This window comes from Hylobates moloch, unplaced genomic scaffold, assembly GCF_009828535.3.
Source record: "Hylobates moloch isolate HMO894 unplaced genomic scaffold, HMol_V3 SCAFFOLD_22, whole genome shotgun sequence".
NCBI classification, from domain to species: domain Eukaryota; kingdom Metazoa; phylum Chordata; class Mammalia; order Primates; family Hylobatidae; genus Hylobates; species Hylobates moloch.
In genome coordinates, this window is record NW_026652297.1 from 21,354,866 (window position 1) to 21,380,289 (window position 25,424).

The following is a 25,424-nucleotide window of genomic DNA, read 5'->3' on the forward strand; positions in this document are numbered from 1 at the left end:
TCCTGGGATGATGACCATGGACCGACATAAGGCTGTACATGTAGTTGGTATCCCTCCCTTCCACTGGTGTCTGGGAGCTACACAGTCTGCACCATCCTCAGGCTCCCCCTCCAGCCCACTAGAACAGAAACAAAACAATCCCTGGCTCTTCTTAAAAGCATCTAACAGGCCCTGAGACACAAGACTTTGTCAAATTTGGGGTTATAATATTTAGTTCCGCACTCCAAGCCATGTTGTGGGTGCTGGGCCTTCTCACAAACCGCAGGCTGGGTCCACTCAGAGCCGGTGCTGGTCCTCCTCTGAAACACCAGATTATTTCCATGGTGATTTTTAGCTCTGGTCTCCAGGCAGTTCTGCAGTTGCAGAACAAACCACAGCTGTCGGTTTATGTCTTGAAGACTGCGTGAGTTTCTTTCCCTGAGAGAGGAGAAGGATTCTTTCTGAGCTGATGCCAGGAGACCTGCCTCCACAGCTTGGGGGGACATCCCCCATAGCCTTGTAATGGCTTTCAAGAACCCATTTGGCCTTTAACATCTCTTAGCAGCCTGTTAAGTTTATCCCACTCACACTCCTTGCCCATCCATCAGTTCACCATCTTCTCTCTCACTATGAGGACAGAAGTTATATCTGTTCGTAAAACACAAAAATTCCTGGAGCAAGGGGAGTCTATGAAATTCTCTTTGAAATGCTTGCTCTCCTTATTTTTCTGCCTCCTTCTTCCTCCTCCTGCAGGAAGGAGCCCCCAAAGAATCACTTTCAAGGCTGGAAGAGCTTGAGAGGTACCTCTTGTATTAATGGGACATCTGTTAATAATGGCAGCAAATGCATGGTGCTCACTCTGTGCCACCCACTGTTCTTGGTGCTTTATAGATCATTTCATCTCCACAGCAGGAAACCCCAAAAAGTGGGCCCTACTTCTACCTTTCTGAGGAAACCAAGGCACCCAGAAGCTAAGCAACTTTCCCAGGGTCATCTCCGCAGCTAGGAAGTGGTGGAGCCTCAGTGTCCACAATCTGAGTTACCAGGTGAGACTGCCACCCGGCAGAGAATGTTCTGTGAGATCAAAGAGAGGAACTTGAGTGCCCTGGTCACCATTTAACTAGCAGAGAGGGAAGCTCTCACATCTCCTTACTTTGAGTAATATGCAAGGAGTGTGATCTTAAAGAGCTAGAGGTTAAATACAAATTTATTTCATTGAAGGAGGCCCTGCTCCATGCCAGGCACTGTGCTAAGCCCTTTATCAAACTTATTTCTCCCAAAAGCTCTGAAGTGGACACTGTTGGGAAACCCAAACTTGAAAGTAGTTCAGTAGATGTCTCATGCTATACTGTAGAAAAGTTGTTTAAAGATAGCTATAATTTGCAGAGATGATCGTAAATATAACGTTCATACTAATTACATTGTGTCTTTTTGGAAGATGGCTATAAAACAGTCATTGTCTATTGGGTGCCTATTATTATTCTTTGATTCTCTCAATGGGCCTAAAGGGTAATTATGGTTACCCTTACCTTCCAAATTAGTAAACTGATACCTATAAATATTGAGTGAATTACCCAAGGAAACTTAGGAAGCAACGGAGTGAACATTCAAATCTAAATATGTCCGATTCTGAAGTCTAAGTTCTTTTGACCATCTTACTACAAGGATACACACACCACGTGCACACACACGTGCACATGTGTGTGCATAACACACACTTGTGTTGTTTCCAATTCTCATAGTCTATGAATTGAGACAGAGGAAGGAGGTAGGCATGGCTGGCAGGCATAGCCGTGCTCTGTTCTTGGAGCAGACAGGACTGACTTTGGTAAACTATTAAACTGCCCCCACAAGAATTCCAAACCCAGGGCTCTCTGTCCCAAACTCCTTTCCTATCTCAGGTGGCAAATAGCCAGTCTCCTGGCAATAAGCCCAATTAATAGTTTAGGATTTTTTTTTTTCATACCCACTGAATTTACTGAGGCAAAATTTCTTTTCACAGCCACCAGTCCCTGTCTAGGACCCCTGGGTTTACCCAAATGCCTGACCACAAAGGAAGTGGAGAGGATATGAGGAAATTTTGCACCTGTTTGTGAGCAGCCTAGAGCAAGTCTGAGGGCAGAGTAGAAATTCTCAGCCCCACCAGGGGAGCAGGGGAGAGAATGAAGGGGGTGAAAGACCTCAGCAAAGACTACGCATGTGCTGGGGACGCAGTCATCTCCCTAAAACCTTACAGGGAAGCTGGTTCCATTCTGGACGTGTTATTTGAACAGTCCTGAACTCAAACTATAAAAGTTCATATAAAGTTCATTATTTTATTTGTTTTAAGGATGGTTCTCAGAATGCTGCCATGCATTTAGGGACATCTTTCTAAAGTCCATAGGAATTTATCTTTCAAATAAGTGTTAGATGGGTGTTAAATTTTCTCTTTAAAACTAAGATGATATTTGAGTTAACAGTATTGAACCATGTCGGATTTCTGGTTTTGCTCATTGTGGATGATTACGTAAGATATTTTCATGATGGGGAGCTAGGTAAAGGGAACATAGGAACTCTCTGTACTATTTTGGCAATTTCTTGTCAGTCTTAAACGATTTCAAAATAAAAAGTGATAAAGTGGTAATTGAAAGAACAAATTACTAGAAAGAGTGTTGCTTTCCCCAAAAAACCTTGCATTTAACTTCTCTAATGGTGATAATTCTGTTGCAGAATACACATTTTACTTTGGCTACCAGGAATCTCAGAGTCAAATTTAAATTCATTCTAGGAATACCTAGGCCCTTATAACCTATATATTTATGTTCTTTCTCCAAATGCTGACTTTCTAAATTTACTCATATTCCTCAGCTCCTGATTTTTCCTCTTTATTTTTATTTTACCATCATTTTAAGTATTTGTATTGTGTGTCTTTTTTTGTGAGTGGCTTCAAATCATTTATGGAAATAAATAGCTTATGAATTTATAAACCAACAAAATAATTAGCTTATTTATGAGATGTTTTTGTGTTTTTAAAAATTATTTAGGAATTCTGTTTACCATTTCCCATACTCAATTCTCGCTCTCTACACGGGATTTTGCCCTGAGAGTCACACACAGGTTTCCTGTGCACTGAGAGTTGTCTGCCTTTCTTAGGACTGGTACCAAGCTAGGGAGCAGCGTGAGTTGACACCTCTTAGAAGGTGTTTCCCTCAGACAGGGCCAGCCTCAGCCTGGTTGTCACTCTGCCTGCAGTTCCACGTCACAGATTCCTTTAGGTGTCCGAAGTTTGGGGTCCTTGAGATGGCTCCTATTCAAATGTCCCTCTGAGAAGGAACATAGTTTGAGCAGCAGCTGCAACTCAGAAAGAGGCTCTTCAGAAACACACGTTAAGAAAGTGCCTTTTGTACGCAAGTGTGAGCTATACACTGCTCCATGTATCAGGTTGTTATAATTCACTCCACCCTGGACCCACTGATTCTCAACAGACCCCAAGCAAAGCAAACACCAAGCACCCTGTTCACAGACAGCCCCTCGGCAGAGGGAAATGCAAACACCCCCGCTATCCAGCCATAAGCCAGCAAAGTGGAAAGGACGTGAGAGTTTTGAAGGTAGAATATTCAGCACTGCCGCTTGCCAGGAATGTGAGTTTTGACGTCTTCCCTTCCCTCGGAGCCTCCGATTCCTCATCTGTAAAATGGGAGTAAGATAGCCCAACCCACGGATTAATTATCAGATGAATGTGCAGTGATATATTAAAGGCCTTGCACGGTGTCTGGCATGTGGTTGGCACTCACAAACATTCCATCCTTGTTTTTTCTTCCATAAAAATAATAAGAGCTTAAATGTCTTCTTTTAGAAGTGTCTGTTCATGTCCTTCGCTCTCTTTTTAATGGGGCTGTTTGTCTTTTTTCTTGTAAATTTGCATAAGTTCCTTGTAGATTTTGGATATTAGACCTTTGTCAGATGGATAGATTGCAAAAATTTTCTCCCATTTTGTAGGTTGTCTGTTCACTCTGATATTTCTTTTGCTGTGCAGAAGTGCACATGTATGTTTGTTGCAGCACTATTCACAATAGTGAAGTCATGGAATCAACCCAAATGCCCATCAATGATAGACTAGATAAAGAAAATGTGGTACATATGTACCATGGAGTACTATGCAGCCATAAAAAGGAATGAGATCCTGTCCCTTCCAGGGACATGGATGGAGCTGGAAAACATTATCCTCAGCAAATGGACACAGGAACAGAAAACCAAACACTGCATGTTCTCACTTATAAGTGGGAGGTGAACTATGAGAACACACGGACACAGGGAGGGGAACAACACACACTGGGGCCGTTGTGGGGGCATGGGGAGGGAGAGCATCAGGATAAATAACTAATGCGTGTGGGGCTGAATACCTAGGTGATGGGTTGATGGTGGCAGCAAACCACTATGGCACATATTTACCTATGTAACAAACCTGCATACCTTGCACATGTATCCTGGAACTTAAAATAAAATAAAATTTTTAAAAATAGTAAGTGCTAACATTTAAAAATTGTGTGCCAGGTGCTATGCTAGGTTGTAGGAACATAAAAATAAAGAAAATAGTGTCCTTGCCCTTGAATGGATGACAGAGATTACTGGACACTTAACTATGTGCATCATCCTATCTAAGCCTCACCACAGCCTCAGAGCGTTCTATCTTCCCAGAAGGCCAGGAGGGGTGTCCCTAGGTCATTTAGTTGTGCTAGAAATGTAGGCCTCAGGCCCAAGCCAAAGACTAGAGCAGAGGTTCTCAAAGTGTGGTCCACAGAAAACAGCAGCATCAGCATCACCTGGGAGCTTGTTAGAAATGCAAATTCTTCGGCCCCACTCCATCTGCAGAAACTCTGGGGGTGGGCCCTGCAGTCAGTAGTTTAAAAATCCCACCAGGTGATTCTGATGCATACTCAAGTGTGAGAGCTGTGAGGTTGATAATATTGTCATTCATTCTCATTTTACAGATGAGGACAGTCATCTGCTGAGAACGATGGCAACGTTTCTCAATTGCAATGAGAGGGACTTTGGATTAAATGATAAAGGAGCTCTTGAGATCTGAGAATTGGGAGATAGTAGACCGCACCACCATGGGGCGTAACAGGTTCTTTTTATATGGGAAATTTAAGAGATCCCATAGGACAGCCATATAATGGGAGAAGCCCCAGCCAGAGCAAAGGAAGTGAGTTAGAGGGTGTGGAGTGTTTCTTGTGGCCTTCTCTTCCCCATGGCTCTCTGGCTGTCTTCCCTGCAGGTGTCTGCAGCAGCACCCTCAGGACAGCCTGCCCACAGCCAGCATCATCCTCTGTTTCCATGATGAAGCCTGGTCCACCCTCCTGAGGACTGTACACAGCATCCTCGACACAGTGCCCAGGGCCTTCCTGAAGGAGATCATCCTGGTGGACGACCTCAGCCAGCAAGGTAGCCACGGCTTTCCTCCAGGCTCGTCTGGGTGAGCCTTACCCCCTGGTGGGTGGAGTTCTCAAGCAAAAGATTGAAGTTTGGAACTATTTTAGGCAAGATTCCCCAAGTACAGACCTCCGGATAAGGACTAATGGGCAAGTAACTTATGAATGAAGAGCCACCAGGGGAAACCAGTAAGGCAGTGGGGGCCACAAGACAGAGAAGGAGAAGGAGCCCTGCAGGGAAAACAGCCCTGGGGAGGGTCTTGAGGGGTGTCGCCTCAGCCTGATCCTGTGGGGATCTGTCTCCCAGGTGCCACCCAGTCCAACAATCCTCTCTCCAAGACACTGAAGAATCACACAAGGTGGCCCTGTTGTCAGTGCTAACTGCCTCCTAGACCCTGGTGCAGCACTTTACACATACGCACATATGTGTATCGGTCCTTAACTCATCATGGCTTAGACAGACCCACTCACTTTCCAGGGGAGGCAACTGGGGCCCAGAGAAGAGAGCAGACTGGAGCGGAGTCAGCCAAAAGCAGCAAAGTCAGGCCCAGAGCCCAGACTTGCAGAACCTGCCTGTATGCTTCCTCTCACAGGAACCTGGCTACTAGGGATAGCCCTAAAAGAAGATGGAGACAGAGAAACCCCCACTTGACCCCTAGGTCAGTGGCTCTCACACTTGAGCATGCATCAGAATCACCTGGTGGGATTTTTAAACTACTGACTGCAGGGCCCACCCCCAGAGTTTCTGGAGATGGAGTGGGGCCGAAGAATTTGCATTTCTAACAAGCTCCCAGGTGATGCTGATGCTGCTGTTTTCTGTGGACCACTCTTTGAGAACCTCTGCTCTAGTCTTTGGCTTGGGCCTGAGGCCCACATTTCTGGCACAACTAAATGACCTAGAGACACACCTCCTGGCCTTCTGGGAAGATCAGAACGCTCCGAGGCAAGCCGAGCATTCGCGTTTTTCTAAGGGGAATAATGGAGAAGGGTTAGGGTAGCCAGGTGCCTCTGTTAGTTCTTTCTACGGTCCTCACTCCAAGGATGGGCCTAGCCTGGCCATAGCAGTGAGTCAGATTAGCTAGAGGCTCTGGGAACACCTGGGGTTCCTGGGTGCAGCTGGCTGCATATTAGGCAGGAGTAATGAACAGGTGCGGGACAGGGCTGGGTTGGCGGGTAAAGTGCTCAGAGACTCTCCAAACCCTCAAGTGGGGCGGGGCCCGCCCAAGAGCACACCTGTGGTAAGGCCCCCACCATCTGATGAGCTGTGTTATGTCTGTGCCCCTCGGGAGTATGGAAAGTGGAGGAGCTGGGCCCCAGAGAAATGGGCTACCCCAGAGCTGGCAGCCCCACCAGAGGGGATCTGGATCCCCTGGCAAGCAATTAAGCTGCCCCCTCCTGGCCAACTCCCCTTCTGCCCCTCACCACTGGGCTGGCTCTCCATCCAGTGGCCTCATATTTCCTGTTGACATTGGGGTGCAAGGCCTTTTCCACAACCAAGGGCAGCACTGGTTCCATTTCTGCAGGTCCCTCTCCTCTGTGTGCTTGTCAATACCCAGATCCCAGACAAGCACCACCTTGCACACTGTTTTTATTTAATCCTCTTGGTCACCCAAAGAGGCAGGGCTTATCAACCCTACTCTACCTATGAGGAAACCTGAGACAGAAAAAGATGCTGCAGGTTGCCCTGAGCCGCCTTGATGGGCTTCCAAGCTGATGGTCATGACAGCATAGTGTAGTGTGATAGAATCAGCTAGATGGGTTTCAGGGTATTCGTCTGGGGTGGTAATGCCCACACCAAATCATTAAATCAGAAAACGCTGGCGATGGCCAGCCCATGATGACCCTTTACAAGTGGAAGTCAGTATTACTGCTGTTTTCTGGTGGGAAGGAGTTGAGGATCATACCAGCTTTTTCCGAGCACTATACCACTCAGACATGGGTGCTCTTACCTGCTTCAAAACCCTCTGAGAATGCCAAACAACCATTGCAGTCTGGAAGTTCTTCCTTAATCTATTCTGAAGCTCTCTTGCTAGAAGTCTGTCCTAAATAATACTAACAAGGGTTAGAGGTATAGCTGAAGAGACCAGCAGTCAGCCCAAGGAGGGCTTCATAAATTAATGTTTGGTGGGAATATCAGTGAAGGACTATATTTGGCTGCATAGAACAGAAACCTGCTGTAGTGACTTAACCAATGAATAGAGATTTATTTTTCCTTATAGTACAGAAAGCTCATAGGGTGGCAATGCGGTATGGTGTGACAGCTCCACAATGCCGTTGGACACACACCTTCATCTCCTTTCCACTTCAACATGCTTAGAGAGTAGTTTTGGCCTCATAATCACAACAGGGCTGCTCTACCTTTGGACATCACATACATATTTCAAATAGGAAAAAGGTGAAGAAGAGATAGGCAGAGGCCAGTCCAGTTTGTGCTCTTTGGAAAAAAGAATAGTAAAATAATAGTTTTCTCAGAATCCTTTCATTCAGTTTATTTCTACCAGAGCTGCTGCCAGCAGTGAGAGGAAGTCTTGGGAGATACGTGTTTTTAGCTGCCCCGAGAAACATCAAAGTTCTGTCAGTACAGTGGAAGGGGAGAATGAATGGTGAGGAAGATGTTACATTTAGCAATGTTAAAGCCAATGAAGTCACTGAGGGGCTGCTTCTCAGACATGCAAGTTCAGAAATGTTAATAGCTTGACTAACAGAGATTCCTCTCTAGGGAGTGGACCAGGGCTGACAATCTTACCAGAAAAATAGTTATAAAGTAACAAATCAGCAAAGCATTTTACCAGTGAGAATTGCAACAGCCCAGTGACTGGGAGTCCTTTCCTCTACTGCTCAGGACATTGTTCTCCCTGCAGAAAATCGGTGGTGCTTAGAAGACAGATTCCCAGGGAAGGAGCGTACGAAGTCTGCTGGGGGCTCTCGGGTGGGGCTGCCTTAACCTTCTCCAGCCTCCCCAGAGGTTCAGCTACCAAAGCAGCCAGGCTACTTGTATCCACAGTTAAGGCCACCTCTGGGCTGGGGAACTGGGGAGAAATTCTTGCTTTTTGGCTCAGTTCTGTTCAATGCACATGTACTGAGTGCCTACTGTGGGCCAGGCCCTGCACTAAGGGTTGGGGCAGAAGAGATATATTAGGTACAAACCCTGTCCTTGGGAGATCTTAGTCCACTGGGCTGGGGGGACTCCCCATTTCCAAGACTTCATGGAGACCACTGCTTCTCTGTGAACACATTGTACCTTCCATCTCCACTGACTTGTTCCTCTTGGCATGTGTGTACACAGACATGCACACACACACGCACTCACACTCACAATCAAGTTATTCTTATCTTAAACACAAAACCTAACAAGCTTCTCTCATCCTTTGCATCATCTTCTTCTTAGGCCTCTTTTTCTTCCTTCCCCTATAGAATCAACCTTCCTAAAACACTGTCTGGACTCTTGGTCTCAGTTTTTCATCTCCTATTTTCTCTCCTGGACCCATTGTGTTGCAGACTCCCCTATCAACTGCAATGAGACCTCTTTGACCAGCACCACCAATCTCCTACCAGCCGCCAAATTTAATGGACCCTTTTGCCTTTGACTTCCTTGACAACTGTCTTAGGTCAGGTTTCCCGAAAGCAGGGCCTGAGATGCAGATTCACGTGCGTGTGATTTTTTTGAGGGTGTACTCTCAGGGGAAATCTGTAGGGGAGTGAGTGATGCAGAAGAGACAGAGGGAACAGCTGAACAAATATGTGGTTTCAGGTGAAGTCCAGCCATAGCCTGATCCCATGGGGGACTCTGGAGCACAGGCTGCACTGCGGGGTCTGTCTTGCTTTTTACCCTGCAATGGTCAGTCACTGACCATGACTGGGGCTGGGGGCAGCATCCTGCATGACTGTCTGGCACCTGCAGCAGAGACCGTTTTAATACCCCAAGGCAAGTCTCCAGGGAAGGGTTCAGATTTCAGTTAGCACCCACAGCAGCTGGGGACATGCAAACCAAACCAAAACAGTTAAGGGGAGCTCAGGGAATCTGAGTAGTACACTATATTAGTCTGTTCTCGCACTGCTATAAAGAACTGCCTGAGACTAGGTAATTTATAAAGAAAAGAGGTTTAATTGACTCACAGTTTCGCATGGCTGGGGAGGCCTCAGGAAACTTACAATCATGGTGGAAGGGGAAGCCTGTCTTACATGGCAGCAAGTGAGAGAAAGAGAGAGAGAGAGAGGAGGAAGAACTGTCAAACACTTATATAATCATCAGATCTCATGAGAACTCACTATCACAAGAACAGCATGGGGGAAACTGCCCTCATGATCCAATCACCTCCCACCAGGTCCCTCCCTTGACACATAGGGATTATGGGGATTACAACTCAAGATGAGATTTGGGTGGGGACACAGAGCCAAACCATATCAGACACCAACAGTATCTGCTACATTCTTGCTGCTGCATTTGGAGAATGTTAGCAAGTTCTCCCCTTTCCTGGTTTTCTGACACCATCCCTCTAATTTTTACTGGAGAAAATCATGGCCCACCCCAACCTAACGAAGCATCTTACATCTTAGCAACAACCACACTGTAATAATGTTTTTGGTTCTTAGGACCCAGGTGCTCACCACAGCTTCCAAGAGAGAGTTGTTGACAGTTATCTTAGTCACAATCTCATCGGTTGTGGCATTTGTCATTCCATTGACCACAACCCTGTTGATTCCAGGACAACTCAAGTCTGCTCTCAGCGAATATGTGGCCAGGCTGGAGGGGGTGAAGTTACTCAGGAGCAACAAGCGGCTGGGTGCCATCAGGGCCCGGATGCTGGGGGCCACCAGGGCCACCGGGGATGTGCTGGTCTTCATGGATGCCCACTGCGAGTGCCACCCAGGCTGGCTGGAGCCCCTCCTCAGCAGAATAGCTGGCGACAGGTAACTTATTCCCTGGGCTTGCAAAGCAAGACATGGGACTGGGAGAAATAGTCTACAGCATCAGCCACTCACAGAACAACCCACCTATTAATTCCTGAATCTCCATTAGAGAGTGATCTATTCCCTTTGGGTTTTCAGATGTTTAAGTCTTTTAAGACTATAGAGTTAGAGTTGGAAAGGAGGTTAGAGGTCTTCCAGTCCATCTACCTTGTTTTATAGATAAAGAAACTGAGGCCCAGAGAACAGCTTCTATGAGGTTGCAAATACTTAAAATTGTATTAAATTGCATGATAAGGGTAACACCTTACCATAGCTATCATTGCCTTTGGTGAAAATTCGGCATTTTTGTTTGTTTGTTTGTTTGTTTTGAGACGGAGTCTCACTCTGTCACCCAGGCTGGAGTGCAGTGGCGCGATCTCAGCTCACTGTAAGCTCCGCCTCCCAGGTTAATGCCATCTCCTGCCTCAGCCTCCTGAGTAGCTGGGACTACAGGCACCTGCCACCGCGTCCGGCTAATTTTTTGTATTTTTAGTAGAGACGGGGTTTCACCGTGTTAGCCAGGATGGTCTCGATCTCCTGACCTCGTGATTCGCCCGCCTCGGCCTGCCAAAGTGCTGGGATTACAGGCATGAGCCACCACTTCCGGCCGAAAATTTGGCGATTTTAATCAAGCTTGTAACATAACCTGGGGAAAAAGTCTCTGAACTACGCTAGGCTATAGATTACTCACCTGTAAAAAGAAAACATTAGGCTCTGTGATTACTAAGCAGCATTCTTTGTTTCCCCAGTTTATATAAGGGGTCCCTAATTTTCTACCTATGGCCAGTCCTTGGAAATGTGAAGTTGGAGAGGATTGCATTACATTACCCTGTAGACAAGCATCTTAACATTTTTCTTGATCATTTCTCTGGTCTCCTTCCCCCATCTGACTGTCAATCTCTTTCCCACTTCCTTGCTCAAGACAAACAGTTCCTAAACATGTCTAGTCAACCATTACCCGCAATCTGAATATCCTACCCAGGAAAACTGAAACCTGGTGGCTGGCCCACCTTGGACCACCTCAGGCATACCCCTTGGAGCTCATGTAGGCATGTAGCAGAATAGAACCACAATCAATAATTGTTTGATGGTGCCCAGAAAGATAGGACCAATGCTAGAACCAAGCCTTATGACTTCTATCCTTCACTCCTACCCATGGTGAATGTTTATTATTTCACTTGAAGTTAGGGATGATCAATCAAATATAAGAAAAAATTCCTGGACCACATTGGAATGAATCCTGGAGACATAGGAGTTACCATCAGCCAAGTGGAGACGGTTTCAAATGACAGAAAGTAAATTGTTAATAGTTCAGTATTCCATTGTAACAAAGAAGAACAATCAGAACTTAAGGGAGATCAAGACAGATTAATGTTGCCCAGTTTCATGAGACAGATTGTCTCTTGACTCACATCTCATAAGAAAAGAAGACATACGTAAATTCAGCACTAGGACAAGAACTAGGACACAAAAATGCACAAGCTGGCCAAGCACAATGGCTCATGCCTGTAATCCCAGCACTTTGGGAGGCCGAGGCAGACGGATCACCTGAGGTCAGGAGTTCGATACCAGCCTGGCCAACATGGTGAAACCCCATCTCTACTAAAAATACAAAAATTAACTGGGCATGGTAGCGTGCTCCTGTAATCCCAGCTACTTGGGAGGCTGAGGTGGGAGAATCGCTTGAACGTGGGAGGCAGAGGTTACAGTGAGCCAAGATCGTGCTGCTGCACTCCAGCCTGGGCAACAGAGCAAGACTCCATCCTGAAAAGAAAAGAAAAGAAAAATGCACAGGCCCTCCAAAGCTGCCATTTTTTATTCTGTTTCATGCAAAGGACCATCTTGCAATCACGGCGATGTCTATCATTGGAGTCAGACTCCAAAGTTGATCTTGCCCATTTCCCATCTAATTCCCATCCTGGTATCACAGACAGGTGGCTCTCAGAGGGACCATGAAGATTATCGTGTCTTATCTCATGATTTCACTATTGAGAACCCTGAGTTCCAGGAAAGTAAAAAAGACCCCTCAGGGTCACACAGCCACTTGACAGCTGGGCTATTTTCTATGCTTCTTTTATGCAGACATTTAGAAATGCAGTAATTAACATCATTAAACTTTATGTATGTATAACCCTCGCAGACTTCTTTCGTATGCCTTCTGTAATGACCCCCACGAGATGCCTCAGGCAGGTATTTTAGCTTCTGTTTTATAGGGGGAGAAATTGAGGCTCAGAAAGGTGACATGACGTGTAAGGGCAGATAATTCGTAGCTGAGTCAGATTTTCTGACTCTGAGTCTAATGCTCTTTTTATTGTGTACGCTTTCTTTTTAAGAGTTGGAGAAGCTGGTCAGGGAGAAACATTAGTCATCCCTAACCCCACCCCTGGTTGTGAGACGTGTTACCCACTGCTGTGAGTCCCTCGTGTCTGCTTCTCACATCGGGGCCCCATTTCGCAGAGCTAGGTGAAGGGAGAAGGACATGGCAGTACCTCAGTGTCCTAGGCTAGAAAGAAAATGGGGCTCCCTGGGAAGCCCTTTGTGATTAAGAGACATTCTAGTTTCCTGTGCCCTTCCCCTCTCCTCTTTTCCCCTCCTGTCTGTCTCTGTCTGCCTCTCTACCTCTCTCACGGTCTTTGTCTCTCTCTGTCTCTTGGTCTGTCATTCTCTCTCTCTCTCTCTTACACACACACACACACACACACACACACACACACACACACACTGGGCCTCTGATCCTGATGTGTTACTGGCTTGGCTTCCTCTTTTTGTTCCATCTCTTCTGCCTGATGTGACCACAGTTTCATCATCTCCACACCTCATTCATGGCTTCTTGTCCACTATGTTTTCTCTGGGCCCCAGTGTCCAGCTTATAGGCCTTGGCAAGTGAGGATCTGGAAGAAAACCCACTTCTCTGGTATCTGAGTCCCACTCTCTCCACTCCACATGGCAACGCTCTATGAGCTGTGGCAGGGAAAGCAGCCTCATTCAGTGTGTGCTTTACTCCCCAGGGGACGTCGCCCACATGCCAAGCTGTGGAAGCCATTTGGTGCAGCTCCTCACATGGAGAGGAAAGGGGGCCCAGCTGTCTCCAAGGCTTGTGTCAGGAGACATTCTGTCACCAGATGAGGACACAGTGCCCAAAAGACAGAAAAGGGTCTTTAAGAGCTCTTACAAAAAAAAAAAAAGTGGGGGTGGGAGTGGCGAGTGAGCAGTGCAATAAGCCACAAATCAGCTATTTCAAAGAGTTGTAGCCTCTTCCACACCCTGGCCAAGGAATTCAGATCCTGCTGACCAGACTTTTCCCCCTGTCCCTGCCTAGCAGGTTCCCACTAGCCATGTGGCAACTTTGTTTGCATTGGTTGAAATCCCTTCCTCATGACCATTCCTCCTGACTCCCATTCCTCAGAAAATTGGTCATAACATACTGATTTTATTAGAATAAGACATCTTGATGCCAACTGTCAGCAAATTGTCAAAATAAAAATGCAATTTACAGTAATGATGATATTAGAGGTGTTCTCTTGGGTTGCACAGTGCGCAACTCCTGCAACTGTTCAGCAACTCTACACAGAGTCTCCCTATGGGCAAGTGATTTTAGGGCAGCCCTGGGAGGTGCTGATTGATGGCCAGTTTCTACACAAAGTAACAATGATGGGAATCAAGACTAGCTGTTGTATCCAGCTCCCAGCTGCCTTGTGTTGACTGCCAGCTCTCATACCCAAGCCAAGCAGTGGAAGCCATACCCCTGGAAGGATGAAGGTTTCTAAGGGGAAAGGGACAGTCTTGAAAGGGGCTGAAAGATGATATCATCTCGAGAAGCTGACCAAGTTGTCTCTTACTTGAAGATGGGTCTGGTCCCTATCTGCGAGACATCCAGTCCTTCAAGATCAGTCAGGGGTGCTATGGGGAGAAGCAATGTGGGGCGGGGAGAAGAACACCTCCAACTCTGCTCTTTGAAGGGTTAAATGATGGAAAGCAGTGTAAGAACGCCTTGTGTTTGTGCATGTGAGTCAGTGTGTATGTGTGTAAGCATGTGAGAGTCTGAGTGTGGGGGGGAGCGAGCATGTGCATGTGTGTGTGTGTGTGCGTGCATGTGCATGTCAACGAGCAGCAGGAGGTCAGGATGCCTCCTGGGCCCCCAGAGGGAGCAGCCTTCTTTGACTCAGATGCCCCAAGGAAACTCTCCAGCAACCATTGTACTTCATACCCTTCAGCATGATACGTCCTCATATCTGACCCTGGAAGAGCCGGTGCCAGTCCTGCGGTCACACCTGAGCAGCAAGAGCTCTGGGAAGGGAGAATTCAGAGCCTTCTGCTTGTGGTATAAGAGACTTTCCACAAACACCAAGAATACGCATGAACTTCGAAAATGGCTCGTGTATCATGGACCTCGAGGAACATCCAGGCTCAGGAGAATTAACAAGGAATGAGATAAACGAGGGCTTATTCTTTATTGTGGTAAAAGGTTACGGGAAGCTTGAAACTACAGTTAGCTCTTGAATATCTGGACAGTAATGTATTCATAGATCTCACATAGTTCAGTGAACCAGTCTTTGTTGGCAGCTTGACTCCTTCTGTTTGCCTTTTGAAACATAAGCACTTGCTCTCCTGGAACTTAGAAAAGCTTAACATAGGATCAACCTTGTACCTGCCTGAGGGTTAAAACTCAGTTCACAGGTGAGGGACTGACGAAGTAAGCAGACACTTCCAGCTCCTTCCAAGTCAAACGAGGTCACCTCGCTATTTTGCTTTATGTGAATTCCAAGAACACCAGACACATCTGTAGGTACAAAACCACAAAGCTAAATAGAAGACTGTGGTTTTTTTATTTGAATTAATCACCCTTTTTGAGTCAGTAGACGACAGTTAGTAATTTAGTCCTGCTAGGCAGCCACTGTGGTCCATGGAATAAAGGCCAAAATAGAAAACACTCCTCACTTCATTCATTGACATTTTATTCTTTACCTCTGTCTAAAATGTACTCAGGGAAGCTCATGATTAATCATTGTGGTACACAGTTAAAATAGAGGAAAAAGAAAATTTCAGAAAGGAAAAGAGGGTATTGGGAATCAGGTGTAATACAGTTATTAGAAGTGAGTTTTACATGTGACTCTGAGCTTCCAGAAAGACAAAACAAAAAGAGAAACATAACGAATTTTAGAATTCTCATTTTCTAATAAAAAGCAATGTACTCCTTTGTTAAGGAGTACGCAGCACAGGCTGGGTGCAGTGGCTCATACCTGTAATCCCAGCACTTTGGGAGGCCAAGGCTGGCAGATCACTTTGAGCTCAGGAGTTCAAGACCAGCCTCAACAACATGGCGAAATCCCATTTCTACACACACACACACACACACACACACTAGCCAGGCATGGTGGCTCATGCCTGTAGTCCCAGCTACTCGGGGAGCTGAGGCTGAAGAATCCCTGGGCCTGGGAAGTGGAGGCTGCAGTGAGCCCAGACTGTGCCACTGCACTCCAGTCTGGGCGACAGAGTGAGACCACTTAAAAAAAAAAAAGAGGTTGGGTGCAGTGGTTCACGCATGTAATCCCAGCACTTTGGGAGGCCGAGGTTGGCGGATCATTAGGTCAGGAGATCGAGACCATCCTAGCTAACACAGTGAAAACTCGTGTCTACTAAAAATACAAAAATTAGCCAGGCGTTGTGGTGGGCACCTGTAGTCCCAGCTACTTGGGAGGCTGAGGCAGGAGAATGGCGTGACCCTGGGAGGTGGAGCTTGCAGCGAACCGAGATGGCGCCACTGCACTCCAGCCTGGGGGACAGAGCGAGACTCCGTCTACAAAAAAAAAAAAAAGAAATACACAGCATAGAGGTCTAGGATGAATTGCGAGAATGCTTGAATGCAAGTCCCTTTCTTGTCCTCTTACGATTGCTGAAGGTGGTACAAATTTCACGCATTTCTTCCTAATTCAGCCACACAGTTCCCTGGCTCTTGATTCCAAAATTCCACAAAATGCTTTGCCAATAGCCAAATTTATCCATCTGCCTGATTCATTACACAGTAAGTGGAGACTCTGGAAGGGGCTCTGGGTGCCCTCATTTCCTCCCTGGTCTAGGTTCTTAGTTTTCTTAGGTCAATACAGGATACCCCAAAATAGGGGAAACCCAGAGGGATTATAGTCCCTTTGCCTTCCAGCAGAAACAATGTGAAAGAGGCAGGAAAAGCATATTAAGATCCTTGCTCTAAATATAGACCCCACAACTCCTTACACTTATGTCAGTTACCTAAAGCCATAGATTAAAGCAGATAATGAAATCGTGGGGCCACCCTGGCTCTCTCCAAGACAATGGAACAGAGATGGAATTTGATGGTAGTGTAAACACAATGTGGCTAGTATCTCCCCTCCCAGGAATCTCACTTCTCTTAGAGTGGTATCCTCTAACCACCCTGAAGTTCAGGCCTGATTCAGTCCATGGCACAGATTTAAGACATAATTATCATGACAGGCCAGGGGGAGAAAATGTGATTGAGATATTGGCTAGGTGGATAGCAACTCCTGGTACACCTGAGTGATTACCTACTTAGTTAAAAAGTATATGACCCACGTCAATTTCTCACATCACTCTGCAGTCATATCTCCAGGCTGTGCAAAAAAAAAAAAAAAAAAAAAATTGGGCTAAAAATCACCAACAGTAGCAGGAAATGAGCAAGTAAACCAAGATATTCAGGACTTTGGTTATAGATACCAGATGTTCATATACGCATGCATTGACAGTAAGGATACTTCTAGGGCTTGGAAATCCTGATTTCTCAAGCCAATCAAATTTTACGCTACAAGGAGGAAGAATAGATCTGAGAGCAGCGGTCCATAAATTCTCTGACATTGTGCACAATATTTTTTATATGGACATGTAAGATTTCACTCAGGAGTGGCCCGTAGTTTTCCCCTGAATCTCAGAGGGATCAAGGACCCCAAAAGAAGTTAAGAGCCACAGTCCTAGAGCACTGCAGCTGAGAAAGGCCTTTGTGGGAAGTAGTTCAACCTCCCATTCTACAAATGAGGAAACTGAGGCCCAGAGAGGTATAACAGGTATCTCAAGATTACATAGTTCATTAGTAGCAGAGCTGAGCCTAGGACCCCTCTCTGTATCTCTCAGTGCTGTCAAGAAAGGTTTTTGAAGAAAGAAAAGTACTGGCATGCTCTTTAAAGCAATGCACCCTAATTCCTTATGGAAAAACATTTTCTAGAACCATGCTGTACAATATAAATATAACACGAGCCACACATGTAATTAAAAAACTTCTAATAGTCACATTACAAAAAAAAGAAACAGATTAAGTTAATGTTAATAATATATTTCAGTAAACCCAGTATATCCAAAATATTACCATTTCAACATATAATCAATGTAAAAATTATTAATATTTTTGCATCGTTTTTTCCATACTAAGTATTCTCAATGCAGGGTGTATTTTACACTTACTCCACACCTGATTTGGATAAACCCATTTTAGGTACGGGTGTCTGGTAGCCGCCGTACTGGGCAGCCCATGTACCGACCGTTTCCAGCACCAGCAAGTGAATGCTTTATGTCCCTTGTTTGATTCCACAATTCTTTCCAGGAGCCGAGTGGTATCTCCGGTGATAGATGTGATTGACTGGAAGACTTTCCAGTATTACCCCTCAAAGGACCTGAAGCGTGGGGTGTTGGACTGGAAGCTGGATTTCCATTGGGAACCTTTGCCAGAGCATGTGAAGATGGCCCTGCAGTCCCCCATAAGCCCCATCAGGTGAGTACCCATTTCACACTTGCTTTGCCGTTGCCTCCTCAGGATGGACTCTGCAGCCTGCCTGCCTGGGGTCTAATCCTACCTCCACAGTTTCCTCGTAAATTACTTAACGTATGCCGCGGTTTCCTTATCAGTAAATTGAGAGCAATCATAGTATTTACCTTATAGGGTTGTTGTGAAGATTGAATGAACTAATATGTGAAAAGCACTTAGAGAGTGCCAGGCACCCAGATGTAGGTGCTACCACCATTATATCATCATATTCATAAAGTTCTGACAGGGTCTTCCAGATAGCATCAGTTAATGCCCCAGTGTGTGGCAACCTGAGATGGAATCTTGGCCCAGCTCTCTCATCAGGTAGTGTGAATTCCTCAGGTCCCGTCTTAGCAAATAGGAAGAATTCAACCAGGTGAATGCTAAGAACCACAGGTCTCAAATAGATCCTATTGTATGGGTCGCTTCTCACATGTTTGGTTTGTGGATGACTCTTCTATTTAAGTAGAAGTACTAGATATCTTATGCATAACAAATCACCTCAAACTTGGTGTAAAACACAGCCATTTTATTAAGCTCATGAATTCTGTGGGTCATGAATTCTGAAAGGACACAGTGGGGTTGGTTGTCTGCCTCCATGGTTTCTGGGGTGCATAAGGATTTTTAAAGTTTCCCAACACTATAAAGCCAATGAGAGGTGAATCCAGAATTTAAACCCAGACAGCCAGGCCCTTGAGACGACTGCTTCACTGCTATGCTATATTTTAAATACAAGGCCACAGTTCATTATTCACAATTGCAAAATCCAAAAAGCTCTAAAAACCAAGCATTTGTTTAATAATTAATTAGGCAGCAGGCCAGATGCAGTGACTCATGCCTGTAATCCTAGCACTTTGGGAGGCAGAGGCGGCCGGATCACTTGAGGCCAGTAGTTCGAGACCAACCTGGCCATCATGGCGAAACCCCATCTCTACTAAAAATAAAAAAATTAGCTGGGCATGGTGGCACACTCCTATAGTCCCAGCTACTTGGAAGGCTGAGGCACAAGAATCGCTGGAACCCAGGAGGCAGAGGTTGCAATGAGCTGAGACGACACTACTGCACTCTAGCCTGGGTGACAGAGCAAAACTCTGTCTCAAAAACAAAAAACGAAAACAAAATCATTAGGCAGCAAAAGCTGCCCTGAACTGACATGGGGTGTCTGCATCAGCCTTATTTATCCCACTTACTGCTTACTGTGAAAATATGTGTGTTTCATCAAAGAAATATTACTATATTTGACTAAAGAGTGCCGGGCAGACCCCACTAGGACTGATGTGTAGTATACGATGTATGTCCCTCTTTAAAGTCCAAAAAATTCTGCATTAAAAAACACACTGGCCCCACAGGTGTCAGAAAAGGAATGCTGAACTTGTAACATCAAAATCCAGTAAGCATTTAAAATGTGGCATGCACAGAGCTACATATTTTACATGGCTTACCTTAGTCATCCCCTAAAACCCAATTATGAAACACTATTTTATCCCCAATTAGAGGTGAGGAAGCTGAGCTCAAAGACACATAGCCCACCTAAGATCTTACAAATTGGGAGTGGCAGAGTTGGAAATTATACTGAATAATCATTACAATATCAGTTTTTAGTATTTTGGTATAATGTAGAATTTTTATAACCTAAAGGCCAGTAGCTTTGTTAATGCATTACTATTTCTTTGGTAATTAAGAAAAATCTAAACTCTCAGTCATTTACACTTTGAAAAATTCCCAGAGTTTGGCTGCATTCAAATTTGTTCCTTCTAGATGAAGAGACCCTTTTTCAAAAACCTTCCGACTACATCTTTCTCTGTTTAAAATCCCTCTGAGGGATATTATGATCTTAATTCCCTTATTAAAGGTTTCTAGCTTCTTGTGTTTATAAATCATGTATTTTTCCCCTAGGGCAGTGGGGACTTATCTGCTTCCAGGGTCCCTCGTGGATTCATCATAGAATTGGGAAGAGAGTGGATGGTCATTAGGAAAACAGAAGAGGGTGAGAAAGAGAAAGGAGGAAAGAGCCTGACCACGTCTCTGTGTCAGGCCTGGTGCTACCTCTCTTAGGGTACCTGATTTTAACCAAGGCCTTCTTCCCAAACATCTTGCCAGAGGGACTCAAGCCAGAGGGACTCAAGCCAGAGGGCAGGGGAGTCTCAGGTGTGGTCCCTAGGCCCTCTCTAGGTGCAGTACCTGAGGACAGAGTATAAAAGGCCCAGGCAAGAATAGCTGTCTTCTCATCAAATACTGGGATTTCTGACATCATGGTTCTGCTCCAGTCTTGCAATTAAAAACATTGCATTTTATCCGAGCCCAAAGCCTGTTCTCTCAGCCACTGGAGCTCCCACCTGGGAAGCCCCAGCCCCCAGCCTTGCTTGCTGTGTTCTGGGTTCTGAACTGCAGTGTCCTGCCTGTCTTCTGTGTCCAGGAGCCCTGTGGTGCCCGGAGAGGTGGTGGCCATGGACAGACATTACTTCCAAAACGCTGGAGCGTATGACCCTCTTATGTCACTGCGAGGTGGTGAAAACCTCGAACTGTCTTTCAAGGTATGTCCTGGACCAAGGAAAGACAGAGGTGGGATCTCTGGAGTGGTGTGTATGGTCACAACTCGGAGGCAGGCATTAGAAATGTCACTGGGAAGGAATGAGGCTGTGGGAAAATTATAAAGTCATTCCTGTGTTGTGTGTCAAACCTCCCATTTCTCACAGTTTCCCATCTCTCCTGTGCTGTAGCTTGGTTTCACTCTCAGTGCCTTCAAAATCTGCTTCCAGGAATGGGCATACTCTCACATATTTTAACTTCTGTGCAGAGATTCCAGAGGCTCTCATACATTCTCTATTCATAGCGCTCTTAGCATCTTAGTAATTTTTTCATAGCACCCATAGTCCAAAACAAATACCCAAAGTTCTGTGTATTGAGTAGTTTGGTCCAAACAATTTAATACTTGTCATAAAAACTTAGCACCTGTTGGGCACCACACAACTTCTCAAACCTTGGAGTCACCCTCATTTCCTGTTCCACATTGCTTTCTAGCATGATACTTGCTTTTTCATCACAGTATCCTCCGAAAACCCAACACCAAAAAAAATTCATCATCAAAAGTGCAGAGATCTAATGCTGAAAGTGTGAATTACCTGAAGCTTATATTCTGCATAAAGTCCAACAGATGTCACCATGTTTCCCTCAAAAATTTAACACCAGACCCTATGAGTTTGCTATGGCACCCTGGGGCACCTTGGCACATAGTTTGGGAACCCCAGTTTTGATGTTTCCATTCATATGCTGCTTATCCTAGGACTGCTTCTACTTTAACCTTTATCCCCAAATGTGGAATGAAAGGCTTCCTGCCAAATGAACTCCAGCCATTTGTGAGCGGAAGAGCAGAGGGAAATTTCTTGAAATAGCAAAGACTACGTCCCAGGAAAGCTTGCTTCTGTCTCTACTACAAACAGCTTCTGGTGCCTTTGTAGCACACTTCACAAGCTTTGAGATATCCCGGACCACTGGGGACATCTTTTTCCCCGAGGAAGTGTCCTTTGGGGAATAGGGGTGCTAATTCACATGCTACATCTCTCTAAGTGCTGGATCTGCATGTGTTTGAAGGGCAGCATATTCAGGTAGTTGCATGGGGATGGCCCTCTTGTCCCCATTTTGGGACAACTGTCTCTATTCTCTCCACCCTGTCACTCCCCTCCCCAGAATTTCCAAATCTGGAAACTCTACTCCACCCTGAGGACCATAATCATCTTCACCATTGAGTGCTCATGATTTCCTGCACATTTTGCCAGCCCCTCATAGACAGGGCGCCCTATTTCCCACCGTTCTTAAAGGTGGAATGCTGAGGTGTTTATCTTTTCCCTTCGCGGCAGGCCTGGCTCTGCGGTGGCTCCGTTGAAATCCTTCCCTGCTCTCGGGTAGGGCACATCTACCGAAATCAGGATGCCCACTCCCCCCTCGACCAGGAGGCCACCCTGAGGAACAAGGTTCGCATTGCTGAGACCTGGCTGGGGTCATTCAAAGAAACCTTCTACAGGCATAGCCCAGAGGCCTTCTCCTTGAGCAAGGTAAGGATAGAGCCAAGTGGGGCTTCTGTGTCCAGCACAGGGCCACTAGCAGGAGGTGGGCCAGGGAGGGCTTCTTTCTCTTGCCTGGAGGGGAAAACAGAAGATTCTGGCTTGAGCTTCCCTCGAGCTGCCCTATTTCAAGTGGCTTCTCCACCTGGCGAAGCTGTCCTTTGTCTCTCCGGCTTCTCCATGGGACAGCACAGCTGGCCTTGGCCTGAAGCTCCCTAACATCTATGGGATGACATCTATGGGATGGGATCCCTCACCTGGGGCCAGGGGAGGGGTTGGCACAGAGAAGCGATGAGATAGGTCTCCAAGGCCAGGTCTCCTTTCATCCTGAGCAAAGGGCTCAGGGCTATGAAATGATCCAAGACATGAAACAAATATTAAATATAAAAATAGATTCCAAAGGCCGGGCGCGATGGCTCATGCCTGTAATCCCAGCACTTTGGGAGTCTGAGGCAGGTGGATCATGAGACCATCCTGGCTAACATGATGAAACCCCATCTCTACTAAAAATACAAAAAATTAGCCGGGCATGGTGGTGGGCACCTGTGGTCCCTGCTACTCGGGAGGCTGAGGCAGGAGAATGGCATGAACCCGGGAGATGGAGCTTGCAGTGAGCTGGGATCATGCCACTGCACTCTAGCCTGAGTGACAGAGCGAGACTCTGTCTCAAAACAAAAAAATAAATAAATAAATATAAATAAATAAATAAAAATAGAGTCCAAAAAAGCCATAGAAAAATAAAAATTTTAAACATTTAACTAAATGTCCATAAACAGCATATTATCAATTGGTCAGCGGCTGCTCAGCCCAGTCCTTCCAGAGTGACCCATAAACGCCATTTAATGTGGGAAATGGGTTCACATTAATGCTTGCTGTGCTGAAAGTGGGGGCTCCAAAGACGAGATTCCCAGGACCCACAACAGTCCTGGAGCAGCTCCCACAAGCCCCTCAGCAGCCCACACTGCTGGGGTGTGAGTTATATGTGAGTTTGCATGCCACAGATGAAGCCTAGGCTCCTTAAATGAAAGGATGTGCCTGAGTGCAGGGCCAGCCTGACAGGGAAGCCTCGTAGAGCAGCCCCAGTGCCTCCCCTTCTGCCCTGGTCCTCAGGGATCTGCCTCCTCCCCGTTCTAGATCCAACCCCTTCCCTAAGTGGGAATAGCCTCCAGGGCCTGGGGTGTGTCAGGACGCCGTGAACTTCAGGATCTTTGTTTCTTTAGCTGGGGAAAGTGTTAACAGTACACAGAGTCCCAGGACTCAACAGTAATTCCCAAGGTCTAGGCAGGGTAGAGTCTCCCCTTGGACCCCGTCAGTTAGTCACACTATTACACAGAGTGGCATTGGCTCCTTTCCTGGTACAGGAGAAGTGCTACTAACAGCAGCCTCCTTTGTTCCTCCAGGAAGGCATTGGGATTGAAAGGAAAACTCTCACAAGGACCCAGCTCATTTACTAGCTAGCATCTTTGTTCTTCTTTAGTCTCCTTCTCCATCTCCATCTATGGGAAGGGGAAGCATGTGTCCAAGTCTAGACACCGATCTAGAAGCTGTATAGTCTGATGGTTAAGCCCATGGACTCCAAGAACAAGATGGTCTGGATTTAAGTATTGGTTATATGATCCGAAAGTTACTCAAACACTCAGTGTTTCTGCTTCCTTGTTTGTTAAGCTTTCCGTCTATTGTTAGGATGAACAAATATGTTAATAAAGCCAAAGCACTTTAGACGAGTGCCTGGCACTGAGTAAGCCCTGCTTGTGTGTTTACTATTAATACCATCATTATTGTCATGGCTACTAATGGTCAACAAAGGTCAACCAAGCACCTGCTCTGTGCCAGGCCCTGGGTGGGTCCTGCAGGGGACAGAGAACCACACCCAATGCTTATCAGGTTCTTGGTGGGGCAGGAGCTCCTCTGGAAGAGATAATGTTCACAAAGGTGAGAGTGATTCATCCTAGACAGGCTCATGACAGACATCTTTACAGGGGAGGTCACATCTGAAGAATGGCTGAATGGGTTCAACTCAGACATCCAGAGGAGGAGTTGGGGGAAGACTCTGGAGGCCCTGAGGGTCAGGCTAAACAGTTTAGACTTTACTCAGTTAGTAACAGGGAGCAAGTGGCCTTCTACAGAGTTCTGTAGAGGTCCACAGAGCTTCTCTGGTTTTTAATCTCTTGGGTTTCTTTTGGCCAAACCATCTGTTTTTCTCTCTTGGGATTTAGTATTAGCTCTTTGCTTTCAGAGGGCATTTTCTTAACATTGGCACAGACTGCATTTATAAAGAACTCTTAAAGAAGTGTTAAATATTGCATAATTTTTGATGCGCCAGACCAACTTTCCACCAGATGGGCTCATTAAGACGTGGCATGTTGGCTGTGGCCAGCCTAATGCAACAGCATGCAAATTATTTACAGAACTTCAACCTTCTTCCCACATTGGTTGGTGCAATTAGAAGTGCCTGTGAATATATACTTTGTTCTAGACAATTACAGAAATTGGGGACTGGCATGATTTTTTAGAGCATGACTGGTCTGCTTTTGGGAAAATCCAGTTTGCTTGTCCAGATGGTGATTGCAGGATTTTTTAAGTGCTTGTTTGTATTCACCCAAGTCCTTCATTCTATAAAATAGAAAACTGAGGCCCCATGAGAGGGTAAGTTGCTAAAGAGATGTGGGGAGAGAACCGGAAGTAGAACTAGAACTAGTCCAACCTTTCAGTATTTTTTCTCTCTTAGCTCTCTAACATCGAAACAGTAATCCTCAAATGTAGACACCATACTTTTCCAGAAATAGTTGGAGGTCCATAAATAAGCTATCCTCTATAGTTCTATCTGAATTTGGGGGAAGGCAGGGATGTCTTTGGTATATAGAAGGTGCCCGGCCGGGAGCAGTGGCTCATGTCTGTAATCCCAGCACTTTGGGAGGCCGAGGTGGGTGGATCATGAGGTCAAGAGATCGAGACCATCCTGGCTAACATGTATTTTTAGTCTCCACTAAAAATAAAGAAATTAGTTGGGCATGGTGGCATGTGCCTATAGTCCCAGGTACTCAGGAGGCTGAGGCAGGAGAATTGCTTGAACCCAGAAGGCGGAGGTTGAAGTGAGCTGAGATTGCGCCACTGCACTCCAGCCTGGTGACAGAGCGAGACTCCATTAAAAAAAAAAAAAAAAAAAGAAGAAGAGGAAGAAGAGGAAGAAGAAGAAGAAGAAGAAGAAGAGGAAGAAGAAGAAGAAGAAGAACAAGA

At 45.8% G+C, this 25,424-nt stretch overlaps 1 protein-coding gene across 3 annotated transcripts in view; it reads left to right on the forward strand.

Annotated features, from left to right (window-relative positions):
- GALNT15 (polypeptide N-acetylgalactosaminyltransferase 15) overlaps positions 1-25,424 on the forward strand; it is a 70,593-nt gene that overhangs the window by 14,992 nt on the left and 30,177 nt on the right. For all 3 annotated transcript variants that reach the window (XM_032143709.2, XM_032143711.2, XM_032143708.2), the window contains exons 2-6: positions 5,237-5,403; positions 10,097-10,301; positions 17,926-18,093; positions 20,543-20,660; positions 21,984-22,178. In XM_032143709.2, the coding sequence (XP_031999600.1) occupies positions 5,237-5,403; positions 10,097-10,301; positions 17,926-18,093; positions 20,543-20,660; positions 21,984-22,178 (853 nt within the window). The remainder of the gene's footprint in view (positions 1-5,236; positions 5,404-10,096; positions 10,302-17,925; positions 18,094-20,542; positions 20,661-21,983; positions 22,179-25,424) is intronic.